This window comes from Mirounga leonina, unplaced genomic scaffold (assembly GCF_011800145.1).
Source record: "Mirounga leonina isolate KUSES-001 unplaced genomic scaffold, KU_Mleo_1.0 Mir_129, whole genome shotgun sequence".
Taxonomy (NCBI): domain Eukaryota; kingdom Metazoa; phylum Chordata; class Mammalia; order Carnivora; family Phocidae; genus Mirounga; species Mirounga leonina.
Genome location: NW_023270323.1, coordinates 311,359 through 332,977, shown reverse-complemented (window position 1 = coordinate 332,977; position 21,619 = coordinate 311,359). Strand labels below are relative to the sequence as shown.

Sequence of the window (21,619 nt, the reverse complement as noted above, 5' to 3'; positions counted from 1 at the left end):
TGGGACAGATGATAATATCTGAGTAAGATCTATGAATTATACCATTGTATCAGTGCTAATTTCCTGATTTTGATCATTGTATTATGCTTAGGTAAGAAAACGTCCTGGCTTTTAGGAAATATGCAATAAATATCTCAAGAAACACACTGAAGTATTTAGGGCAAAGGAGGATATCAGCTATTCTCAAGAGGTTCAGAAAAAAAAATTTAGAATAAAGTAAATGTGGTAAAATGCTAACACTGATGAATCTGGGTGAAGGCATACAGAAATTCTTTGTATTATCACAATTTTTCTATAACTTTGAAATTATGTCAAAATTAAAAGTTAAAAAATTATTTTCTGGAGTTCACACATAGATGACTAATTATCGTTCTGGGATAAACTACCTATTCAAGATCCTAACCTACACTAAAGCCGCAGGGACTTCAGGAAGTAGGGAGTAGAGGAGGGGTGTTCAGGGTAAGTAACATCAATGATTACCTACTGCAATGGAGAAACATTAGCCATTTCTCTGTATGATAAAGCATACAATTAACAGTGAAATGTCATCTGTTAGCATCAAAGAACTTTGCATTGAATTGCTGAGGCAAAAACTTTCACAAATACAAAGGGAAAATGAACACATCTACAAATCTATTAGAATAAGATTTATTAGGTGGGAGATTTTTGTTCTGCTTTGTTGTTAGTATAAACTACCCTGGCATGTAATAACCATTTAATAAGCATATTTTCATTTACATTATATAAATTTACAGATTATAATCATCATGGTGTGGGGGTGGGGTGGGGTGGGAACCATGTCTTCTTTTGTTCATCATTGTCTATTCAAGACTTAGCAATGTCTAACATGTAATAGGTCCTCAATATTTATTGAATGGCTAAATACTGAGCCTGTTTATTAATACTTGTGGGAGATTGAGTACTAAGAAACATCTTTAATAGATCAGAATTCCAGTGGGATAAAGTTAAAGTGCATATTCCCTGTACCTTCTTTTTAATTTTTAACTTAGTAAGATGATACCACACTTGGACGATGAATATAGGCTCTTCTGTTATACAAAATTAAGTATTCAGGTTATTGCAGATGATCCAGGTTTACTACCATGAACTATGACCTTAAATAAGCAAGTAGTGTGCAATATAATTATTGTTCCCCCCAAAAAAACATTCCACAGGTTACCTATCTAAAACCAGCATTATTGGGGCACTGAGTGGCTCAGCTGGTTAAGCATCCGACTCTTTGATTTCAGCTCAGTCATGATCTCAGGGTTGTGAGATCAAGCCCTACTTCAGGCTCCTTGCTGGGGGTAGAGACTGCTTGGGATTCTCTCTCCCTCTGCCCTTGCCCCTCACTCCAACCCACTTGCACTCTCAAAAAAAAAAAAAAATAACGGGCGCCTGGGTGGCTCAGTTGGTTAAGCGACTGCCTTCGGCTCGGGTCATGGTTCCAGGGTCCTGGAATGGAGCCCCGCACTGGGCTTCCTGCTTGGCGGGAGGCCTGCTTCTCCCTCTCCCCCTGCTTGTGTTCCCTTTCTCACTCTATCAATTAAATAAATAAAAATAAATAAATAAAATAAAATAAAACAAAACCAGCATTATCAGTTCTTACAATGTTGTGACTATTTTAACTGATTAAGACTTAACAGTGCCCACTCATTTACCTAGGAACATATTTTGTATTTATGTTAAGAGTCTAATTAAAAGTTGAAAGAACTCAAACAACTTAATAGCAAAAAACCCCCAAACAATCCTATTTAAAAAATGGGCAGAGTCTAAATATGTATTTTTCCAAAGAAGACATACAGATGGCCAACAGACACATCAAAGATGTTCGACATCATTAATTATCAGGGAAATGCAAAACAAAATCACAATGAGATATCCTCTCCCATCAGTCAGAATGCCTAGAATCAAAAAGACAAATAACAAGTGTCGGCGAGGATGTAGAGAAAAGGGGTTCCTTGTGGGAATATAAGTTGGTGAGCCACTATGGAAAACAGTATGGAGGCTCCTCAATAAATTAAAAATAGAACTACCACATGATCCACCTATTCCACTTCTGGGTATTTATCCAAACAAAAACACTAATTCAAAAAGATGTATGCACCCCATTATGTTCATTGCAGCATTATTTACAATAGCCAAGACACGAAAACAACCTAAGAGTCCATCAATGGATGAATGAATCAAAATGTGGTATACACACATAATGGAATACTACTGAGGCATTAAAAAAACCTATTTGAGACATGGATGGACCTTAAACATATTATGCTAAGAAGCCAGAGAAAGACAAGTAACATATGATTTCACTTATATGTGGAATCTAAAAGACAAACTTACACACAAAATTCATAGATATAGAGAACAGACTGATCACTATCAGAGGGGACGAGGATTGGGGGGTGAGCGAAATGAGTGAAGTCAATTGTATGGTGACGGATGGTAACTAGACTTATGGTGGTGATCACCTTGTACTGTATACAAATTTTGAATTATGTCATACACTTCAAACTAGTATTATATACTAATTTTACTTCAATTTTTAAAAAGTTAAACTAGGGGCACCTGGCTGGCTCAGTCAGAAGAGCATGCAACTCTTGATCTCAGGGTTTAAGTTCCAGCCCCAAGATGGGTGTAGAGATTACTTAAATAAATAAAACTTAAAAAACAAAAAGTTAAACTAACCAAGTATAAACAAATAACAAAGGCTTTATAAATACTTTTCCATTGCCGATGTGGCCAAATGGTATAAACTGTTTTATAATTTTAGGGTGGTGCAGTCAGTTAAGCATTGGACTCTTGATTTCAGCTCAGATTATGATCTCAGGGTCATGAGATTGAGCCCTGGGTAGGGCTCTGTGCTCAGCACGGAGTCTACTTTAATAAATCTTAAACAAAACAAACCTGCTTTATAATTTTAATAGGTTCACATTACCAGGGATATTTCCTATGGTATTTTTTCAAACTGCAGATGTGACTAACTAGATGAAGATCAAGACCAGCATTAAAAAAACAAAAAACAAAACAAAAACAGATTAGCATAGAAAAATCTCAAAATGGGTCCCTTATGGTAAAGTCGAGTACAGCTTAGTGAAACTTTTGTTTTGGGATATACATATACATATAAATTGAGCCACAATATAAAATGTATTCCTTTTTGTAGGTTGTTTTATGCTTCAGAACTCCTTCAGTACAATCTAGATCCATCTCTGCAGATTTGGTGACATTCCATTCAGATACATGTCTTTATCAAGTTCAACTTTCACAAAAAGAATGGCAATCTTATTCCAAACACTGCTCCTAAAGCATATGATCACAAACCTAACTAGTTCTTCAGATAAATGTCAAAAAGTAAAACTCACTGGTATTTGAAACCTATTAAAAGATCACTTGAGAAAGTTATCTGCCACAGCTCCTTAATAGAACTTTTTGCAATGAAAGAAAAATGTACCCTTTTGGACAGTGCAGATATAGAGCATTATGCCTTAAACTTTGGTCCATGGATCACAATACTCACCTGAATCACTTGGAAACTTACTAGAAATGCAGAATTATAGGTTTGATTCCAAGTATAATGAACAGAATGACCAACTGATTCATGTGCAGAATGAAAACAATCTAAAGGACTGGTTGTCAACGGGCACAATACCATTGAGCACTACCATCAGTGGAAATTTATGGGATACTTTGCTTGTAGCAATTACAGGTAGAGTACACAAAACAGATCTACATACCTAAGGACTAGTATCTTGAACAACATTCAAACATCCTGCCAGACATTCACATAACCTTTTAAAAAATCTATTTGTAATAGATTTTGAATTTAACTATATTACATAATGTCATCTAACCAATTTTTGCACAATCTTAACACACTTGGAATTTTCTAGAAATACCATATGTACATTGAAAAAAGATAGTTTCAGTCCAGAACTTTGCTAAGTATTATTCACCATTTCAGAGTAACGTAATAGCTTACATTTAGGATTGTCACATTCCTACTGATACTAGGTAGAAGTTCAATTATCAGACATCATTATGTAGTTATACTTGAGCTAAAATAATTTTACTAAAAACTACTTCCCCTCTAATTTTTTTTCTCTTGTTATTCTATTATTCTATTATTCTCTAGTTAGGGTATTTGTTAAGTTTTCTTTAAAATGTGGATAAGCAAGTTTTATCACCCATGAATTTCACACTTCAGGATAAGAATGTGCAATGATACATTTCCTTTTACATATGGGGTGCTATGTCTGACAGATTTAAGAACTACTGATTTAAAGATTTATGCACATTACCATCCCCCTAGATCAGGAGCCCTTAATTTGGTGATACAAGGACATTCAGGCTAATTAATCCATGGAGTGGCTTCAGGAGGTCAACAGAATTCCCAAATACTATATACAATTTGATATATATGCATAGCCACCCTGGAGGGGATAACACATAACTTTGTCCCATCAAAAACTGTTAGATTGGGGCGCCTAAGTGGCTCAGTTGGTTAAGAGGCTGCCTTCAGCTCAGGTCATGATCCCAGGGTCCTGGGATCGAGCCCCACATCGGGCTCCCTACTTGGCAGGAAGCCTGCTTCTCCCTCTCCCTCTGTCTGCCGCTCTGCCTACTTGTGCTCTCTCCCTCTGTTAAATAAATAAAGAAAAATCTTTAAAAAAAAAAACAAACAACTGTTAGATTAAGAACCATTACACTGTACCCTGATACTCTATATACTGGACTGGATTATAAACTTGGATCTCAAAAAGTAGTTGAGCCCCATACCCAGTTACATTTATGGAACTACAGTTTGCATCACCTCATTAGCTTATATTGACAAACATTTTTAAAAACCCCATAAAACAATTACTACAGAATGTCAGTCACTGCATCATGTACACTACAGGTGTTCTAGCACATTCGTTTTCTATGAAGACCCACGGAAGATGACTAACAGTCATTACACATTCACAACACGTAACACATCAGGCACTGCACTATACTCTGGACACACAACCTCAATTAAGTCTCACAACTGCCCTCTGATGTATCACTCGTTTCACAGATGAGAAAATTGACTTAGCTCAATGAATTTGACTAAGTTTATCTATCTAATAGATGGCAGAACTAGAATCTGAACTCAGTCTGTCAGACTCCAAAGCATGTGTGTATGTGCTTTTCTGGAGCAGGGTAACTTTTTTCCTTTGAACTTTCTATGGAATATTGACTGGATCCTGTCTTCCTTTGGCATAGCCTGTTAGATTACTTACAGCAGAAACTGTGGCCACAAATGGCAGTTGCCCAAGCACAATATTAACATCTCTGAATTACTTGTTTCTCCCTTTTATTTGGCTGCTAGATTGACTTCATGGAATGAATGCATTTTTCACGCTAACCTTACTTCTGGCTTAATCTTTTCTCACATTTCCCCCCTTTCTTCATTCTTCCCTGTAATAAAACAAGGAACAAATAAATGCATACCACATGCTGCTTTAGATAATACAGTAAATATATTAGTAAGAGTCCTACAGAGTGAGTACAAGCTTTCCTGGATAATTCAAAAACCACCCTGCAATCATTTTTATAATTAAAACACCAACTACCACTTTGATAACAAGTACATAAGCTCCAGTATTTTCCAGTTTGCAAAAACACTGGTTACTTTGCTTTCAAAAGAGCAGTAAAAGAAATCTTAACATGCAGATAAAACAAGCATTTGAGGACATGGGCAAAAAGGAGGGAGTTCAATTGGGGATGTCTTTTAACATAAAAACCGAGACACTAAAAGGGACAATTAGGAGAAACTGCGGTGGACTCAGAGACACTGTGTTAAGTGGAAGGTGAAAGGAAATAAATAACAATGCACATCATACGTAACTGACTGTATTGATAATAAAGCCATCAAGTGGGGATGCGATTAGGAGTTTGCTAGAAGTGAAAAGGAAATGGGAAGGGAAGAAGATATTTGGCTTTTGCCAGTAACACCATTGCTACAAAACATTTAGAGTAAGGATCAGACTTAAAAATTAAGAAAAGAAAAAAATTTCCACTAAGGGTCAGATAGTATCTTAGTCTTTGTAGGCCAGTCTCTATCACAACCAGCCAACTCTGCCGCTGTAGCAAAAACAGCCACAGACATATATAAACAAATGGATGTGGCTGTTTTAATAAAACTTTATTTACAAAATGGAATGCAGACCAAACGCAGCCTATGAGTTGGTAGTTTGCTAACCCCTGACATAAGAGATCCAATAGTCAGGGAGAAACAAATCTGAAGCACAAGACGAAGGTCATGGATAAGGACAAATATTTGGAAGTCACTGTCATAAATAAAATGACAGAATGGATAACCTAAGAATAGCAGAAATGGAAAATATAAATACTTAAAGACAGAAAGAACAGCACTTTCTGAAAAACATGAGGAGGAGGTGAATAATTAGTGGTTTCCTGAAAGTAGAAAAAGCATGTGAAATGAAAACTCATGATTCCCTTAAATGTCATTCTGGCTCAATTAACAAATCCCTTATGCTTGAGGAAGTGCAGGACGCTGCAATTATTTAACCATGGTCATTATCTGGAAGACAGAGCCAGAACACAGAAAAGGCCCCAAATGTGTATGTAATACACTTAAGGCCTTGACATGAGACAACACAAAGCAGGGTCAAGTTGGAACAAAATCTTGCACCTCACATTATTTTATAGAGTATCCTATACAAACTCCACAGGCATTTCACAGAAACTATTTACACAAAATTGAGTCAAAGGTTGAAAACAAAAATAAAGCAAAAAATTAATACCCTTAAAAACAAAACCAAATGCCAAGGGAAATGTTTTGACAATATATAGATGTATTTGGGAAAAGCTCTCATTTCAAAAATTATGAAGTTCATTACACTGCTTAAAAATAAAACAGGGTCCAATATCAACATATTTGATTCAAGCTTTTTCAATGTTTACAGGCCTAAAATATAATAGGTCTTATTGCTTGTCTTTGGGAAAATGTACAATCTAGCAAAGAAACTATTTATGACTTGTATTTATAACAATGTTGGCTCATGAGAAAGTAAAGCAATTAAAAACCAATCAAAAAAATATCACAAGGCCCAAAACTGCAAAACTTGCAAAGGAGCACTATAGAACAGTTACAGAACTGATGATGATTCATGTATGTGAATTAGAACAGTCTGGATGGGGAAGGGGTAGAGAATAAGTGCCACTGCTAAAGAACAGAAAACAATTTCCTTTACCCAAACCCAAAAAACTCCAGTATACAAAGGTAAGACTACAATTTATACAGGGGACTATAAAGGCAAAAATGACTAGGAAAGCAGGCAGGCAGTCCTCCAACAGAGCACACATTCATACAATGGATCACTAGACCATGAACAAAAATAATGTTCTATGTGCACAATGACAGCTAAAAATGTCCAAAATTACTAAATGAGAAAACGCCAGCAAAATGATTTGTGTCCAAAGTTACACACACATACACACACATATATCTGGTGTGTGCACAGAAAATTCAGACATTTACAACAGATGTGAGTGGTACCTTGAAAAAGAGTGGGACTGAACAAGAAAGGAAATTTTTACCTTCTACCTTTCTGTAGTGAAAATAAAATAAGCATGCATCATTATGTTTGATCAAACATTAAAGGAAAAAACATTATCAGTATTTTGGGAAGGTAACTATAGGACTGCTGTCTATAAAACCACACCAATGTAGACACAATCACATTTAAAATGCTTCACCATACTCAGTATGTTAAATGGAAGTTGTAATTTTTAAAAAGTACAATCACATAACCAGAAAAGAACTACCAAATTTCTCTTGGACAATCTTACGGACTTCAGTAATATAGAGTAAAAATTACGTCTTGCAAAAGCTGTAATTCGCATGTGAGGGTTTAGTCCAGTCTTCCTATATAGTGTGATCTGTTCATTCAATGTTAAACAGTCTCATTTTATATGTACCTTCAGATTAATTCCCAGTAATAGAGACGCAAGGAGTTCTATTTCAATAACAAAACCTGTAGAATTTTATGGATTTTTAAGACATGTCTGCTTTTAAAAGTTTACAGCAGGAGCTTTTTATTCTGTTCATTCTATTTTCTGCTGTATGCCCATTACCTAGAATATAACAAATAGAAGTATTCAATACATATTTTTGGGGGGGTATGAAAGGTAGGAACAGAACCTCTGTGAAAAACTATGAGGCATTACAAGTTCTGAATTAAAAGAAAATGGGACAAGATTAAAAGGTGAAAATTGGGGGCACCTAGGTGGCTCAGTCGTTAAGCATCTGCCTCCGGCTCAGGTCATGATCCCGGGGTCCTGGGATCGAGCCCCGCATAGGGCTCCCTGCTCGGCGGGAAGCCTGCTTCTCCCTCTCCCCCTCCCCCTGCTTGTGTTCCCTCTCTCGCTCTGTCAAATAATAAAATTTAAAAAATAAAGTGAAAATTTGTTCCTCTGAATTAAAAAAAACCATAGTACCACATGTGACCGCATGACTGCAATTTCATTTCTGGCTTCTAGCAATGGAATACTAACAGCAACATTAAAGTCTAAACTACTCAAAGTACTAGGAAGGCTACCTGATGTCTACTTTGGAATTCATAGTAAGCAGGATACCACACAGTATTAAAGATGTTACAGTTTAGGACTGAAATTTTGACATCAAGTCCAATAGTTGTGAGAAGATGAGGCATAGAGAAATAATAAACCTAGTTGTTTCAGGGAAGGATGGGCAAATGAGCTGGTCTTGGCTCCTGAGGAAAGCTACCTAAGAGTAGTGTTTCTCAAATTATATGTGAAGGACCAGTTTTAACCCTTAAATTGCACTCTGTCAAAAACATACTTTTGTAAAATATATTTTCAAAAATTACTAGAAAAATTACTGATCATATACTTTAATGTTACAGTAATATCAAACTGCTATAGAATGTAGACATTCTCAATTTCTACACTGGTCCACAGAGATAACAATGACCTAGTATTTTGTTTTCTAATGTCAATCTGACCTAAAAGCTTGCATTCGTCTAGAGTCTGACTCTGAGTGAGAGAATTTAGTTGTTCCCCCGACCCCCACTAAATAATGAAGACAACCCCTAACAATGAGAGATAAAAAGTAGCATAGAGACTTGACATTAACTCGTTTTAATTTTAAAATGTAAAACATTGCATTATCATACTACCTTAGAAAATTAAAATTATCCTTTTAAATGCAAGCTACAGCATTTAAGAATGTTGACTCCTATCAACTTGATAATTTTGCTTTATTTTACCATTTATTTTAGAAGATAACAGGATATAGACACTTAAAAGTTGTATATGAAAATATCTGCTTGACTTATATTAACTATGTAACTCATGTATCTGTAAACTCCTGTTATCTTTGTTTCCATGTTCTCAAAACTCCCCAAATGATTAATTTAGTTGATTGCTAACAGGGTGAGCCTAGGGGGCCTATTTTAAGTTCCATTACCAAAGGAAGTAAAATGAAAATAAAATGCCTGGCCTATAAAATGACTACAATCTGATGTGATTTACTATAGCCTGTAAGATAGGCTCTACACTATTGAGAGAGTATAATGTGATTTATAGGGTCTCTGGAACCAAATCCATTTTGCAACTTACAAGCTGTAAAGTGACTTACATCCTCACTGCTTCTGTTTCATCTATAAAATGGGGATAATAGCACCTACATCAAAGGATAATTGTGCAAGTTAAAGTGCATGTAAAGTGCTTGGAACACTGCCTGCCACATAATAAGTACTATATAAGTATTGTAATTATTTAACTCTTACACAGTATGTCTCAAATCCTTCTCTAGAGCTGGATTAACAATTAAATTGGTTAAATATGTCACATCCCTATAATTAATTACAATTCTTCTATTAAAAGATTTTAATTCTCTATTACGAAAATATATTTATTTATAATCTCCTATTGGACAGGGAGAAAAAAGATAGAAAATCATGTACAGTCTAATCTTATATTTAGAAAAGATGCTAATGAAGTTATGAAAAGTTGCAAGTCACTGTAATACTTATGTGGCATCTGCCAAAAGTGACTCAGTAATTTATCATTCTCCCCACCCACTGGGAAAAGACTTAAAATAAAACTGATTATGATTCTAAAATGGTAATAATAAGAATAATCAAATGCATATTATAAATCAGGTTTTTAAAAAAATTTAGAAATGTGTGCATTTAATTAATTATTCCTCCCTCCACTCCTGAAAGCCGATGCTTCTTAAAATGGACTACATCTTAGAATTAAGGAAATAGAGCACTGATTTCTAATAGATATACTACTCCAATCCCACCCATTGCCAACACACCACCACCACCACCATCACTTACAAGCAGCTCTTGTAGTGCTCACAACTACACATATCAACAGACAATAAATCACCTTATCTAACCACCCAAGCTTAAAAAGCAGGTATCAGGTACAGTCTATTGAGATTATAAACACAAAAGATTCAGTATTTCTAGAATACTGAACAAGAGGTGTTTGTGGTATTGAGTACTCAGATGGTAGCCTGTGGCACCCTTTAAACGGTTTTAAAATTCTTCAATGAAATCAAAACTATTAATTTCATGTTTACTTTATATAGGATTTTTGTCAAACGTATCAGTCTTTAAATTAATTCATAATCACCATTTAAAGACAAATTTTCCTCTTATCTAATGATTTTCATTCTATCTATAAGTCCAGCTTACCCTTTTGTCTATAATAGCCATATTTCATTTTCTCTCATCTGAAACACACAATTATTATGTACAGAGTTTTTCACATGTGCTTTCAAATGCCTACAAAGAGTAGATCAAGTTTTCAAATTTACATAAAACCATACTATACCAATTTACCAATATAAATATGTCTTCATACCTATTTATTCCATTCTATTTAGACAGTAACACTAACAAAATTCTTAATGAATATGCCCCCACTACCTGAACTCTTTCCCTATGCTATCATGTTGACACTTACAAAAGAATATCTCAATTCAGCAACCAAGTTTTACAACTACCATTCCTACCAATCAAATGGTAACGCACCAAGATAACAACTCTCTGGAGTTTTACCACATTAAGAGTACATTATTTACCTAAGACCGAAGGACTGTGCCTTCCTGTATAAAAAAACAAAGATAGCCACATCAATTTAATTCCATATATATGGTGCTACCTATTCAATTTATTAAAATTTGTATAAACATAATAATCAAACTAGTGCTCCAAACTTATGCTGTTCACGTGGAAGACACTACAAGAAGACACAATAGAGACTGCCTGGCAATAAGAGGTACAAATTCCTTCTATAGAGATGGAGAAATAAAAGGACAAATCTAGTTGTCTAAAAGACAATTCACTGTACACATTTTATTTACAGTTTTGTACACTGTCTTATTAATATGAATGGGACCGCTTTTCTACTTGAGCCATTTTTTAACCAAAGCAAAAAAACCTAAGTAATACAAAGTGTTAAAATACAGCATAAAGATACAAAAACAGACATACTAATTCTAATTAGGAATGTAATTATGATGTTACATTTTTTATAATCCACAATTATGTTTAGGAAATCACACAAACATAGATCACTGATTTGAATGAAATGCATAAATTTGTAGCAAAGCTTTGTAGTTACAAAAAAACCAAAAATATTACCAAAGAATGCACAAAATTAATGTTTATTCCACCTTTGTGTCATATTCCTGGATCCTTCACCAATGTTACATGAGGAAAAAAACAAAAGCAAAACAAATGAAAAACTGAAATCAGAATCACTAATGTTATCAAGTAGGGAAACAAATAAATTAAAATCTAGCAGCCATCAGCAAGAGTACAGCAAAGACAATGCTGTAAAAGGAAACAAAGAAAATTGCTAGAAAACTGTATGCTTCATACTCTTTCAAACCAGCAAAATATGCTCCTGCATACAATGGAACATAAACAGAATTTTTTTCCTGTAAGGTATAGAAATGCAAGTTCTTTTTTGAATATTGTGGATGGGTAAGATGTGTTTGTAATGGTAATTCTACTAAGCTATTACAGAGTGGGCCAGGAACACATTTATGGATTCTGGGGATGATGTGTATTGTAATTCTTTGATTGGGATAGTGGACACTCTAGCCAAAATTAAAAAAAAAAAAAAAAACAACCCATGAACACAGAAGTACAAGACAAAGGCGAATGAGACTTCTATCTTAGCAACATTTAGATGGAAATCAAATTTAAATGCAGTCCACTCTGCTTTTGAAGAGGCTTTGGTTCAGCTCCCAAATCTCGATTGCTTGACGCAGTCTCCTATGAGAATACTCAGAAGGTGTCTTCTTAAACAACAAACCTATTTTTAGTGGTGGAGCCGCTCTTAGTAGCTGTGTCTGCATGGGACTGATAACCAATCACTATCTTTGGAGGAAGTCCTAACCTTTCCTTGTATACCCTCCTAAAAGAAGAAAAAGAAAAACAGTAGCCATTAATTTTTATTCACACACACCAAATTTGATATTACTTTACATTAAAAACAAAGTCCAGAGAGTGAAACAGGAAATTGTACACCCTTTTCCTTTTAGCAAAATTTACTCTTCATTTTTCACAACAATCTCAGTTAATCACTTAACCAATATTTAGACTCTACTATGTTATCAGGTACTGTGTGTGTAATTACTAATAAATCAATAATAAGCAAAGCATGGACAGTCCCTGGGTGTTTATAGTATTTGATTATTTATAAACAAATAATCACAAATACATATACTGGAGGGGCGCCTGGGTGGCTCAGTTGGTTAAGCGACTGCCTTCGGCTCAGGTCATGATCCTGGAGTCCCTGGATCGAGTCCCGCATCGGGCTCCCTGCTCGGCGGGGAGCCTGCTTCTCCCTCTGACCCTCCCCCCTCTCATGTACTCTCTCTCATTCTCTCTCTCAAATAAATAAATAAAAATCTTAAAAAAAAAAAAATACATATACTGGAGCTGTATCACATGCATAACTCATTTATACAAAATTAATTGTCTACATGTCTACTTTAATTTTCTGAAATAAAATGCTAAATTATATTTTACATATAAATCATAATAAATATTGTCTATTACTGCAAATTATTTACTGTAATTATTACTTTATATTTTCAGAGTAATTTAGAACATACATCATTTCTGCTTTATATACTAGCTCTGCAACCTAATTTTCAAATAATATTTGACTCTATTTTAAGAACAAACTATGATGAGTGCCAAAGTGAGTAAGTATAGGGGCTGTGATATTGTATAACAAGGATGACCTAATCTTGTCTGTGAAATCAGAGAAATTTCCCCTTTAAAAGTCATGAGGTTGAAAGTAAAATGCTGAGAGAAAGAAGCACATCTGAAGGCTGGGAAACAAAGTAAGGCTGTGTGGCTACAGCTCGTAAGGAAAAGGAGTATGAGCAAAAAGGATGACAAAGTAAAATTGGGGACAGATCATAGCATCACAGGAAAAGTAGGAATCCAGACATTTATTCTCAAGAAAAAATAGCAACACTTCAAAAATAAACACCAAAATAAAGCGATATACATTTATACATATTGGAGCTAAATTCTCCAATATGATACCAGGACAGTTTTATCCATACTCCACCTTCCAGAAGATTCTACTACCTTCCTTCAAATAGTTTCTAAAAATAATTTTATGATAACTAAAATAACTATTATCAGATTTATATTATGATACAATGTATTCCCTTCCATTATACTTAACCATTAAAAATGCCAGAAGGCCAGAGCACTGAGCCATGTAACTTGGAAGGGTTAAAAAAAAAAAAAAAAGAAACCCTCCCTTGAAAAACTGAAGTCAGATATTTCACAAAGATTTCAATAATTTTTAATACTGACACAAATACAAGATTTTCAGAGGAAAGAAATTCACACTTATTTTTAAACTGTTTTCAAATATGAAATCCCCACAACTAATAAGTTTTGATGCTGACAGAAAGATTAGAATACGACCACAAATCAACAGTCAACTTTTCTTTTAGAGAAAACCTCTGTAGCATGAAACCTGGAGAATCTCCATACCTTTAGTTCAAAAAGGACTAAAGGGGAATTCATAATGTTTGAAAAAAATCACAAAGGACAAACCAAACATTTTGTGACCGATAAGCAATACTTAATTTTAACACAAAATTTAAAGTAAAATTTTACTAACTTAAATGTAATAAAAAGAAAATCCCAGTTAACAATGACCAACGTATGGGGTGGGACGGGGGCGGGAATGATAGGCAATTTTTGCAAGGAGTAATATTCACACACACAAAAATTAAAGAACATACACATGTGGGTTTTAAAAATATGTACAGAACTAAGACACATGTCACTGAAAATTTTATGTACAGTGTACACACATGTGCACAGAATACACATATACTATTTGCCAACACTCATGGAATTACTAAGAGTATTATAATATTAATGTTATGATTTTAAAGTAGAAAAAAGACAATACTGTCCTATGACAAATGAATAAAATGCTACATGCCAAAACAGAGTGCTCTAGTGATTGATTATATACTCCATTGTGAAGGAAAAGAAATTTTACAGAAATTAAAAAAAAAAAAAAAAAAAATGAAAACCAACAGAACAGTTAAGGATTATAAGTTTTCATGAAGACATTACAAGGAAAATAATGATCTACAAATCCAAGTATTTTTAAAGCTATAAATAACAGTACTTCTGCTTTTAGTTATCTTAATATTTTATTTTCTTATCTTAATATTTTAAAGGAAGTATACAAACAGCAAAACTTACCCTATATGTGTAACAGCCTCTCTGTTTTCACATTCAGTAGTCCATATTGCTATCTTATCACCTTTAGTTCTAACATTAACAACAGCTCCACATACATCATCACTGTAGTCATCAAAAGATTCTCCAATAAGGCACAGCAGCTTTAAAAAAAAAAAAATCAATCCCAAATTACATGAAATAAATTATACACTGCTTATTGAACTACAAATGTCTCCTATATTTGTATATATACAAAACTGAAACAGTTTTTAAATCAAAAGTTGACTTTTTGAATGTCTAAATTGTATTTATGTATATAGGTCTTTGTCCTGACTTTTTAAAAATTCATTTGTTTCTTTGTTATCAAGAACATTAACAGTTGTTTTAGCTTTTTAAGCAAATGGCGCAACTGATGTCAGGGCAAAAATAAAATGCAACTCATCTTAATATTCATCTGTTCTGCTGCTGCTTCTATTTGCCAGCAAACAAATATTAATGGAATAACTGAATAGTTGCTCATGCTGCCTCTTGTTCTTGCTGTTTTTCATGAACACAATTTTTCTTTATTGTGGCAAATATACATAAATTTTACCCATTTTGACCATTAAAATTATTTTTGAGTATAGACAACACATGCCATTAAATCACTTTAACCATTTTCAAGGGTATGGTTCAGTGGCATTAAGTATACTGACAACATTGTATAACTATCACAACCATCCATCTCCAGAACTTTTGTCATCTTACAAAACTGAAATAACTTTTTAAAGTGGAATTCTAAAGTGTATTTACTGATAACCTCCCCCAAAGCAAAATTAAGTCTCTTCATTTAAAAAACAAAAACAAAAAAACCCCAAACAACATTCATTCAAATACTAACTGCTTAACTTAGTAAGTGCTAACTATAAATGAGACACTGTGACAAGTGCTAAGAATCCAAGAGAGACTATTATCCCTACTTCTGATAGCTTGGGGTTTAGAACTTCTCACTAGAGAAAATGACAGTTACCTCATATTTAATATAGGTTTTATAAAGCCAAAAGTTCCAGGTTATATCACAATATATAACACAATACATAAGGTAAATAATATCAAGCTACAATTTCATTGTTTGCTTCACTGATCTAAAAAATTTAGTATACAAAGTAATACTCTAAGAGGGCTGTAAAAACTTACATCATACAAAATGCGAGGTCCTATAATTTTTAAGTTAATGAAATGACCAGGATGAGCTCTCTCATGGAAGATGAGAGTCAACTGCCAATCACTTTTTATCTGATTTGTACTATGGTATGGGGTTTCACTGTACCACTATGTAAAATATAGGGTATTCACATGACAGAACAAAATTGCTGGCTTAGATTTTATAGGGTGGGCATCCTTATCTCTTGAATTAAGTAACCGATGTAAAATGTAATCCAAATTAAGTTTTAGTATTCCAAAACTGCTTTATAATTTTAAAACCTTACTGTCTCTAGCCAAAAGCGATCCAGGTCACTTCGTCTCTGCTGCTTGTTCAATGTAATTAGCCATCGTCCTCCTCGTTTGTTTTTCTCATCTTCCCACATAGGCTCAATACCATCCTACAAGGTTAGTAGGTAATAATATTAGACAAAATTGTTACTTTAATTGGGGAGATCACTAGAAAAGAGGAAGCAACAACTCTATCAACTTCTTATTTTATTCTCCATAAAGCTATTATTGATGTAGTGGGGAAAAAAGCAGGCAGGACTTAAAGCCAGAGGCGTGGGACTGCAGAATTAGAGTCCTGACAGATATTTATTAGCTATCAAACCTTGGGTTTCCTTTAATTTGAGGTTCTTAAACACTGAGAAATGGATACCCTTGAGAAGCTACATACATTTTGATATCTAGAAAATATATGCAAAAATTATGCAATTTCAGAGTTAATGAATGCCCCACCCCCTACCACTTGACAAACCCATTTATAAATATAAATATCCCAAAGACCAATGCATCCCAGGTTAAGAATTCCTGACAAACTCTAGACCTCAGTCTACTCAAATGTATAAGAGAGACTGGACTGGATGATCAAAGCTCTCTTCAAAAATCAATCACAGTGTGTGCCCATAGAGTAAGTCTCTCAATTTCAATTATTTATACCAATAGCGTAAAATTTGTTTATGCTAAAAGCCCAGTAAAATTAATTTATTTATTCTCCAAACCTCAGAGCATTAACTATTCCTAAGTTTCTGACAAGATTTCTTAATGTGTAACTGAATGGTCCAGTCTTATAATAAATATATGAAATCACCAGTTAAGCATACCTTAAAAAGTGAGTAGTCACAGCCTGGCATTAAATTACTAGACAACTGGATGTGGTTGTACAGACTAGGTAAAAGAAAAGGACAATTATAAACACAGAATATGTAATGCAGAGTTTAGGTACTTACATATATATTTAGAGAATATGATAAAAATAAAAAGATAAAAGTTCATGTTTACTTGTTTGTCTACTGAGTCAATTTCTGTAATAGACCAAACAGGTATCTTACTTACATATATATTTAGAGAATATGATAAAATAAAAAGATAAAAGTTCATGTTTACTTGTTTGTCTATAGAGTCAATTTCTGTAATAGACCAAACAGGTATCTTAATAATGGTCAGTTCAAGAATTAGCATTTGATAGGATTTTTAAGAAAGTATTTTTAATGATTTTATTCTGACAAAAGTATATTTTGATATATAGTTAACTCAGTGCATACATATGTATATATAAGAAACTGATAATAGGAGGTATGACGCGGCTTTAAGTACATGAAAGAATTCATGAGGCTAATGAGCAGTTTTAAACACACAAAAAAACAAATCAAGGGAAAGTCAGGACTGCATGACTAAACGACAACACTAATATCCTTGAAGGCATCCTAGAACAGACCAATGGGTCTCAAATACTGCAGTCATTACTAGTCAGTCAGCATAGCAACCATTTGGAAAGCTTTGGAAAAAACAAAGCAGCAAGCAAACAAAAACCACCCCAGGCCCTACTCCTCGTGATTTTAATCCCTTTATAGATAGGGTGGAACCCTGGAATCTGTATTTCTAAACTTTCCCCCAAATATCAATGTAACAGAATAACACTTGGGATGACTTAGATATTCACTAGCCTGAAGGTAGAAGGCTAAATCATTTGATCTCCTAAAGTTTCTTCTTGCAAAATTATTATAAAATTGGCAACAGAATAAGAATGCTTTGCCTGTCTCCAATATTAGTTGCAGAAACATGATCTTTACTACATCTGTAGATCATAGTCAATGCTATTATCCTTAGTCAGATTCTCTTGATGCTATTTTAACCCAGTCTAGAAATATTTCAAGTAGAGTTTTAAGAAAGGTTCTGGAATCCTTTGGATCACATTCCACAGATACATACAAATCCAATTTAGGGGAAGGTAGCCTAAGGCTGAATAAGATCTGTAGAGTTACTCAATGGTCACTCTTTCCAAACTACATTATCACTGGCAGCTTCCACTAGGCAACAAAAGAGGCCTGGATAGTAACAGTAACTATAGAATTAGCACTACCACTTTACGAAATTAACGGACAGGGTGGAAATGCTTTCTTCAATTGCATTCAAGGTAGAAATGCTTCTTTATGCTGTCTCCTTTCTCCTTCATGATGCTCTAAGGTCTATTAAGTTTATAGTAATGAGAATTTGTAATGACACATTTAAACAGAATCAAAGCACTACAGACAAGACTGGATAAATCCCAAAGGGCTCAACAGCTGTTTACTACTAAATCTGCCAGGAAAAAAGAAATTAAGAAATGCTTAGGTATTTAGAGAAAGCTACAGAATTCCTGCATATGTCTAAGTGTAAAAGTCCACTATGCAACGACATTGCTTACACATAACTAAAGTATGGGGGCCATGTTCTAATTAGAGGCCCACTTAGAAACCCAATTATGTAAACTGGTGAAAAGCCAAACAAACCAGATAAATGCAGATCTGGTTCAGTGGGGGAAATGGTTCAAGACTCTTGCTCTTCCTCCTCCATAGGAGATTGGAGACTTTTTGGTTAAGAGGACTCAAACAAATACAAAGAAGAAAATCACTTGATGCTTTGATGAAGGGCAAAACACAGCAACACTAGTTTAACTAGACAAATAAGCCTATGAATTACTGGGGATTTAAATATAGTTCCATTACTTTTAAAAAAGATAATGATTTCAGTATAAAGTGACCACTCTTAAAGTGCATAGCTTAAAATTTAAGAGTTTTCTCTAATTATTCTATGCTTTTTTGTTTTCCATGATTCAAATGCATACTAAATGCCTATTACGGGCAAAGCACTGCAAAGATACAGAAGAATACTGTTTCTGCCCTGGAAGAAGTATACATAAATGAATCTTCTGACAATCTGTTCTTCTGTGTGGGCAAAATAAACTCAGGGGTTATGTTAATACATAAGAGTTGCATCACTGATTCAACATATATAGGATCCAAAAATATACTAGATGTACAAATTAGAATTTTTAGGTAACTGCTAATTAATTTACACCTCTTAAAAATGTTTTAACAAGTTTTATCCTTGAAATGAAAATTATTTTTCAAATAAATTACATATTAACTTTTTTTTTTGAGAATCACTACTACAAAACATCTTGAAAAAAGTTTTGACCCCCAAATCTTAACTTTTTGCTAAATCTGAAACAAAATCTCAAAGAATATCTTTAAGTTGATCAACTACCATCACAGATACTTGGACAAACCTTTCAGCCTTTGAAAAATCTCAGAATCCCTATCACAGGAAATCCCAGGTGTTACACCAAAAAGAATTTGCACAAATGGGAACCTAACAAAGCTCTGGAGTATTAGGCAAATGTATCTAGGCAACCAAGAAAAGGGATAGATTCCAACAAATTGTCAAAAGTTCTAGAAGCAAGAAAGGACTCTCAAGGGAAGGATCTCTTAGGACAAGAAATATAGAATATACACAGGACTAAAGGATGACAAGACTGAAGCTTTCTAAATGATGAGATATAATCAATTCAAACAGTTGTGAGGAGACGGACAAACAAAAAGGTAGGTCTATAGATGCACATTTATTAGTTGTTTACCTTATCCTTCATTTTGTGAATGTGACTCAAAATGAAAAATTACACAATAAAACAAACATCCTAAAATGGTTACTTACGCCCAAAAGTCTTCAACAGTATCAAACTTAGAGATCAGCCGAAGGTTTGCTTGCCAAGTTTTGCTTTTATCATTTTTAAAAAACCAGAGTGCCCATCTAAAAGTAAAAAGTCAGTGTCAAACATGGTAGTTTTTAATTTACATTCCTAGCAGCATTCTTCACAATAGCCAAAGGGAGGAAGCAGCCCACCTCCTCACTGACAGATGAATAGATAAATAAAATGTGGTTTAAACATACAGTGGAATATGTGTCAGACTTAAAAAAGAAAGTCTGAGGATGAACCTTAAGGACATTATGTTAAGTGAAATAAGCCAATCAAAAAAGACAAACAGTATGAATCTACTTGTATGAAGTATCTCAAGTAATCAAATTCATAGAGACAGAAAGTAAAATGGCAGGGGCTAGAAGGAAAGGGAATGGACAACTGTTTAATGGGTACAGAGTTTCAGTTTTGCAAGATGAAAAGAGTTCTGGAGACTGGTTGCACAACAGTATGGATGTACTTAACACTACTGAACCTCACTTAAAAAATGGCTAAGATGGTGAATTTTATGTTATGGTGTATTTTACCACAATTAAAAATTTATTTTATTTTAAAAATAATTTTAAATGGTAGGTACTATTACAGTGGAAAATAATGAGTAGTTTTTGCTCTTTCATTTAGAAAGTATGTATTTTGTACCTATTTCCTAACAGATTCTCTGCTATACTTTAGAGACCCATTGAAGCTCATCCCCCAGAGTAATTCACAGAAATGTAATAGACAATTACAGTGTGGTAAGTGCTATGATAGAGATAATCAAGCAGTTACTTAAGAAAAACAGCAGAAGCACTTAACCAGAAAAGAAAGCAGGGAGCAAGAAAGCTGAATTTTCAGAGAAATGAAAAGATACTAGCCAAGAGTGGAAAATGAGAGACTCCTAAAAAAGGGGGAACAACTATGAAATGCAATTCTCTGTTTACTCAAGCACACAAATGGGAAAATAACAAAATAAAGAGATTCACTGGGGAATGCTATCACAGATACGTTCTGAAAAAAAAAAAAAATAATGTATACTAGTTTCTACACATCTATATATAACTATTAAAAAAAAGTTTTATTCTAATACCTAGAAGATAAACTCATGTCACATCAAAGCTACACTTAAATATCCCAAGATAACATCTTTATTACAATTATCTGAATTATGATACCAAAGGTAACTCAAAAGGGAAATTTCATTTTCTCCTTTAGAATAATGTTGTCTGAAGACAGGTTTCCAAACACATATATACATTTCATAACTCCATGATTAATGCTTGGATAATCTGACATAAAAATAAGATGCATTTCAACATCCACTTGATAATGTGAATTTGCCAAGCCGCTATCAAGGACAAAAAAGAAAAAAGCAAAGGCACAGAAATTATTAAACACACATGTAATAAGGTCAAGTACTATACTCTGGTCTTCCAAAATTAATTAAACCTTTCATCAAAAAATTAAAAATAGAACTACCATATCATCCAGCAATTCCACTTCTGGGTATTTATCTGAAGAAAATGAAAACACTAACTCAAATAGATATATGCACCACCCTCATGTTCATGCGGCATTATTTACAACAGCCAAGATGTGGAAACAACCTCAGTGCCCATCAATGAATGAATGGGTAAAGAAAATGTTGTATGTACACAATGGAATATTATTC

The 21,619-nt window shown here is 34.0% G+C and overlaps 1 protein-coding gene across 1 annotated transcript in view; it reads right to left on the bottom strand.

Annotated features, from left to right (window-relative positions):
* Window positions 1–11,359: 11,359 nt before the first annotated feature.
* EIF4E (eukaryotic translation initiation factor 4E) overlaps window positions 11,360–21,619 on the bottom strand; it is a 43,280-nt gene continuing 33,020 nt past the window's right edge. Inside the window, exons 3-7 of the mRNA XM_035004463.1 lie at window positions 19,929–20,024; window positions 17,057–17,120; window positions 16,238–16,351; window positions 14,790–14,929; window positions 11,360–12,453 (exon numbers count right to left, since the gene is read on the bottom strand). Coding sequence (XP_034860354.1) covers window positions 12,339–12,453; window positions 14,790–14,929; window positions 16,238–16,351; window positions 17,057–17,120; window positions 19,929–20,024 — 529 coding nt within the window. The 3' untranslated portion in view covers window positions 11,360–12,338. The remainder of the gene's footprint in view (window positions 12,454–14,789; window positions 14,930–16,237; window positions 16,352–17,056; window positions 17,121–19,928; window positions 20,025–21,619) is intronic.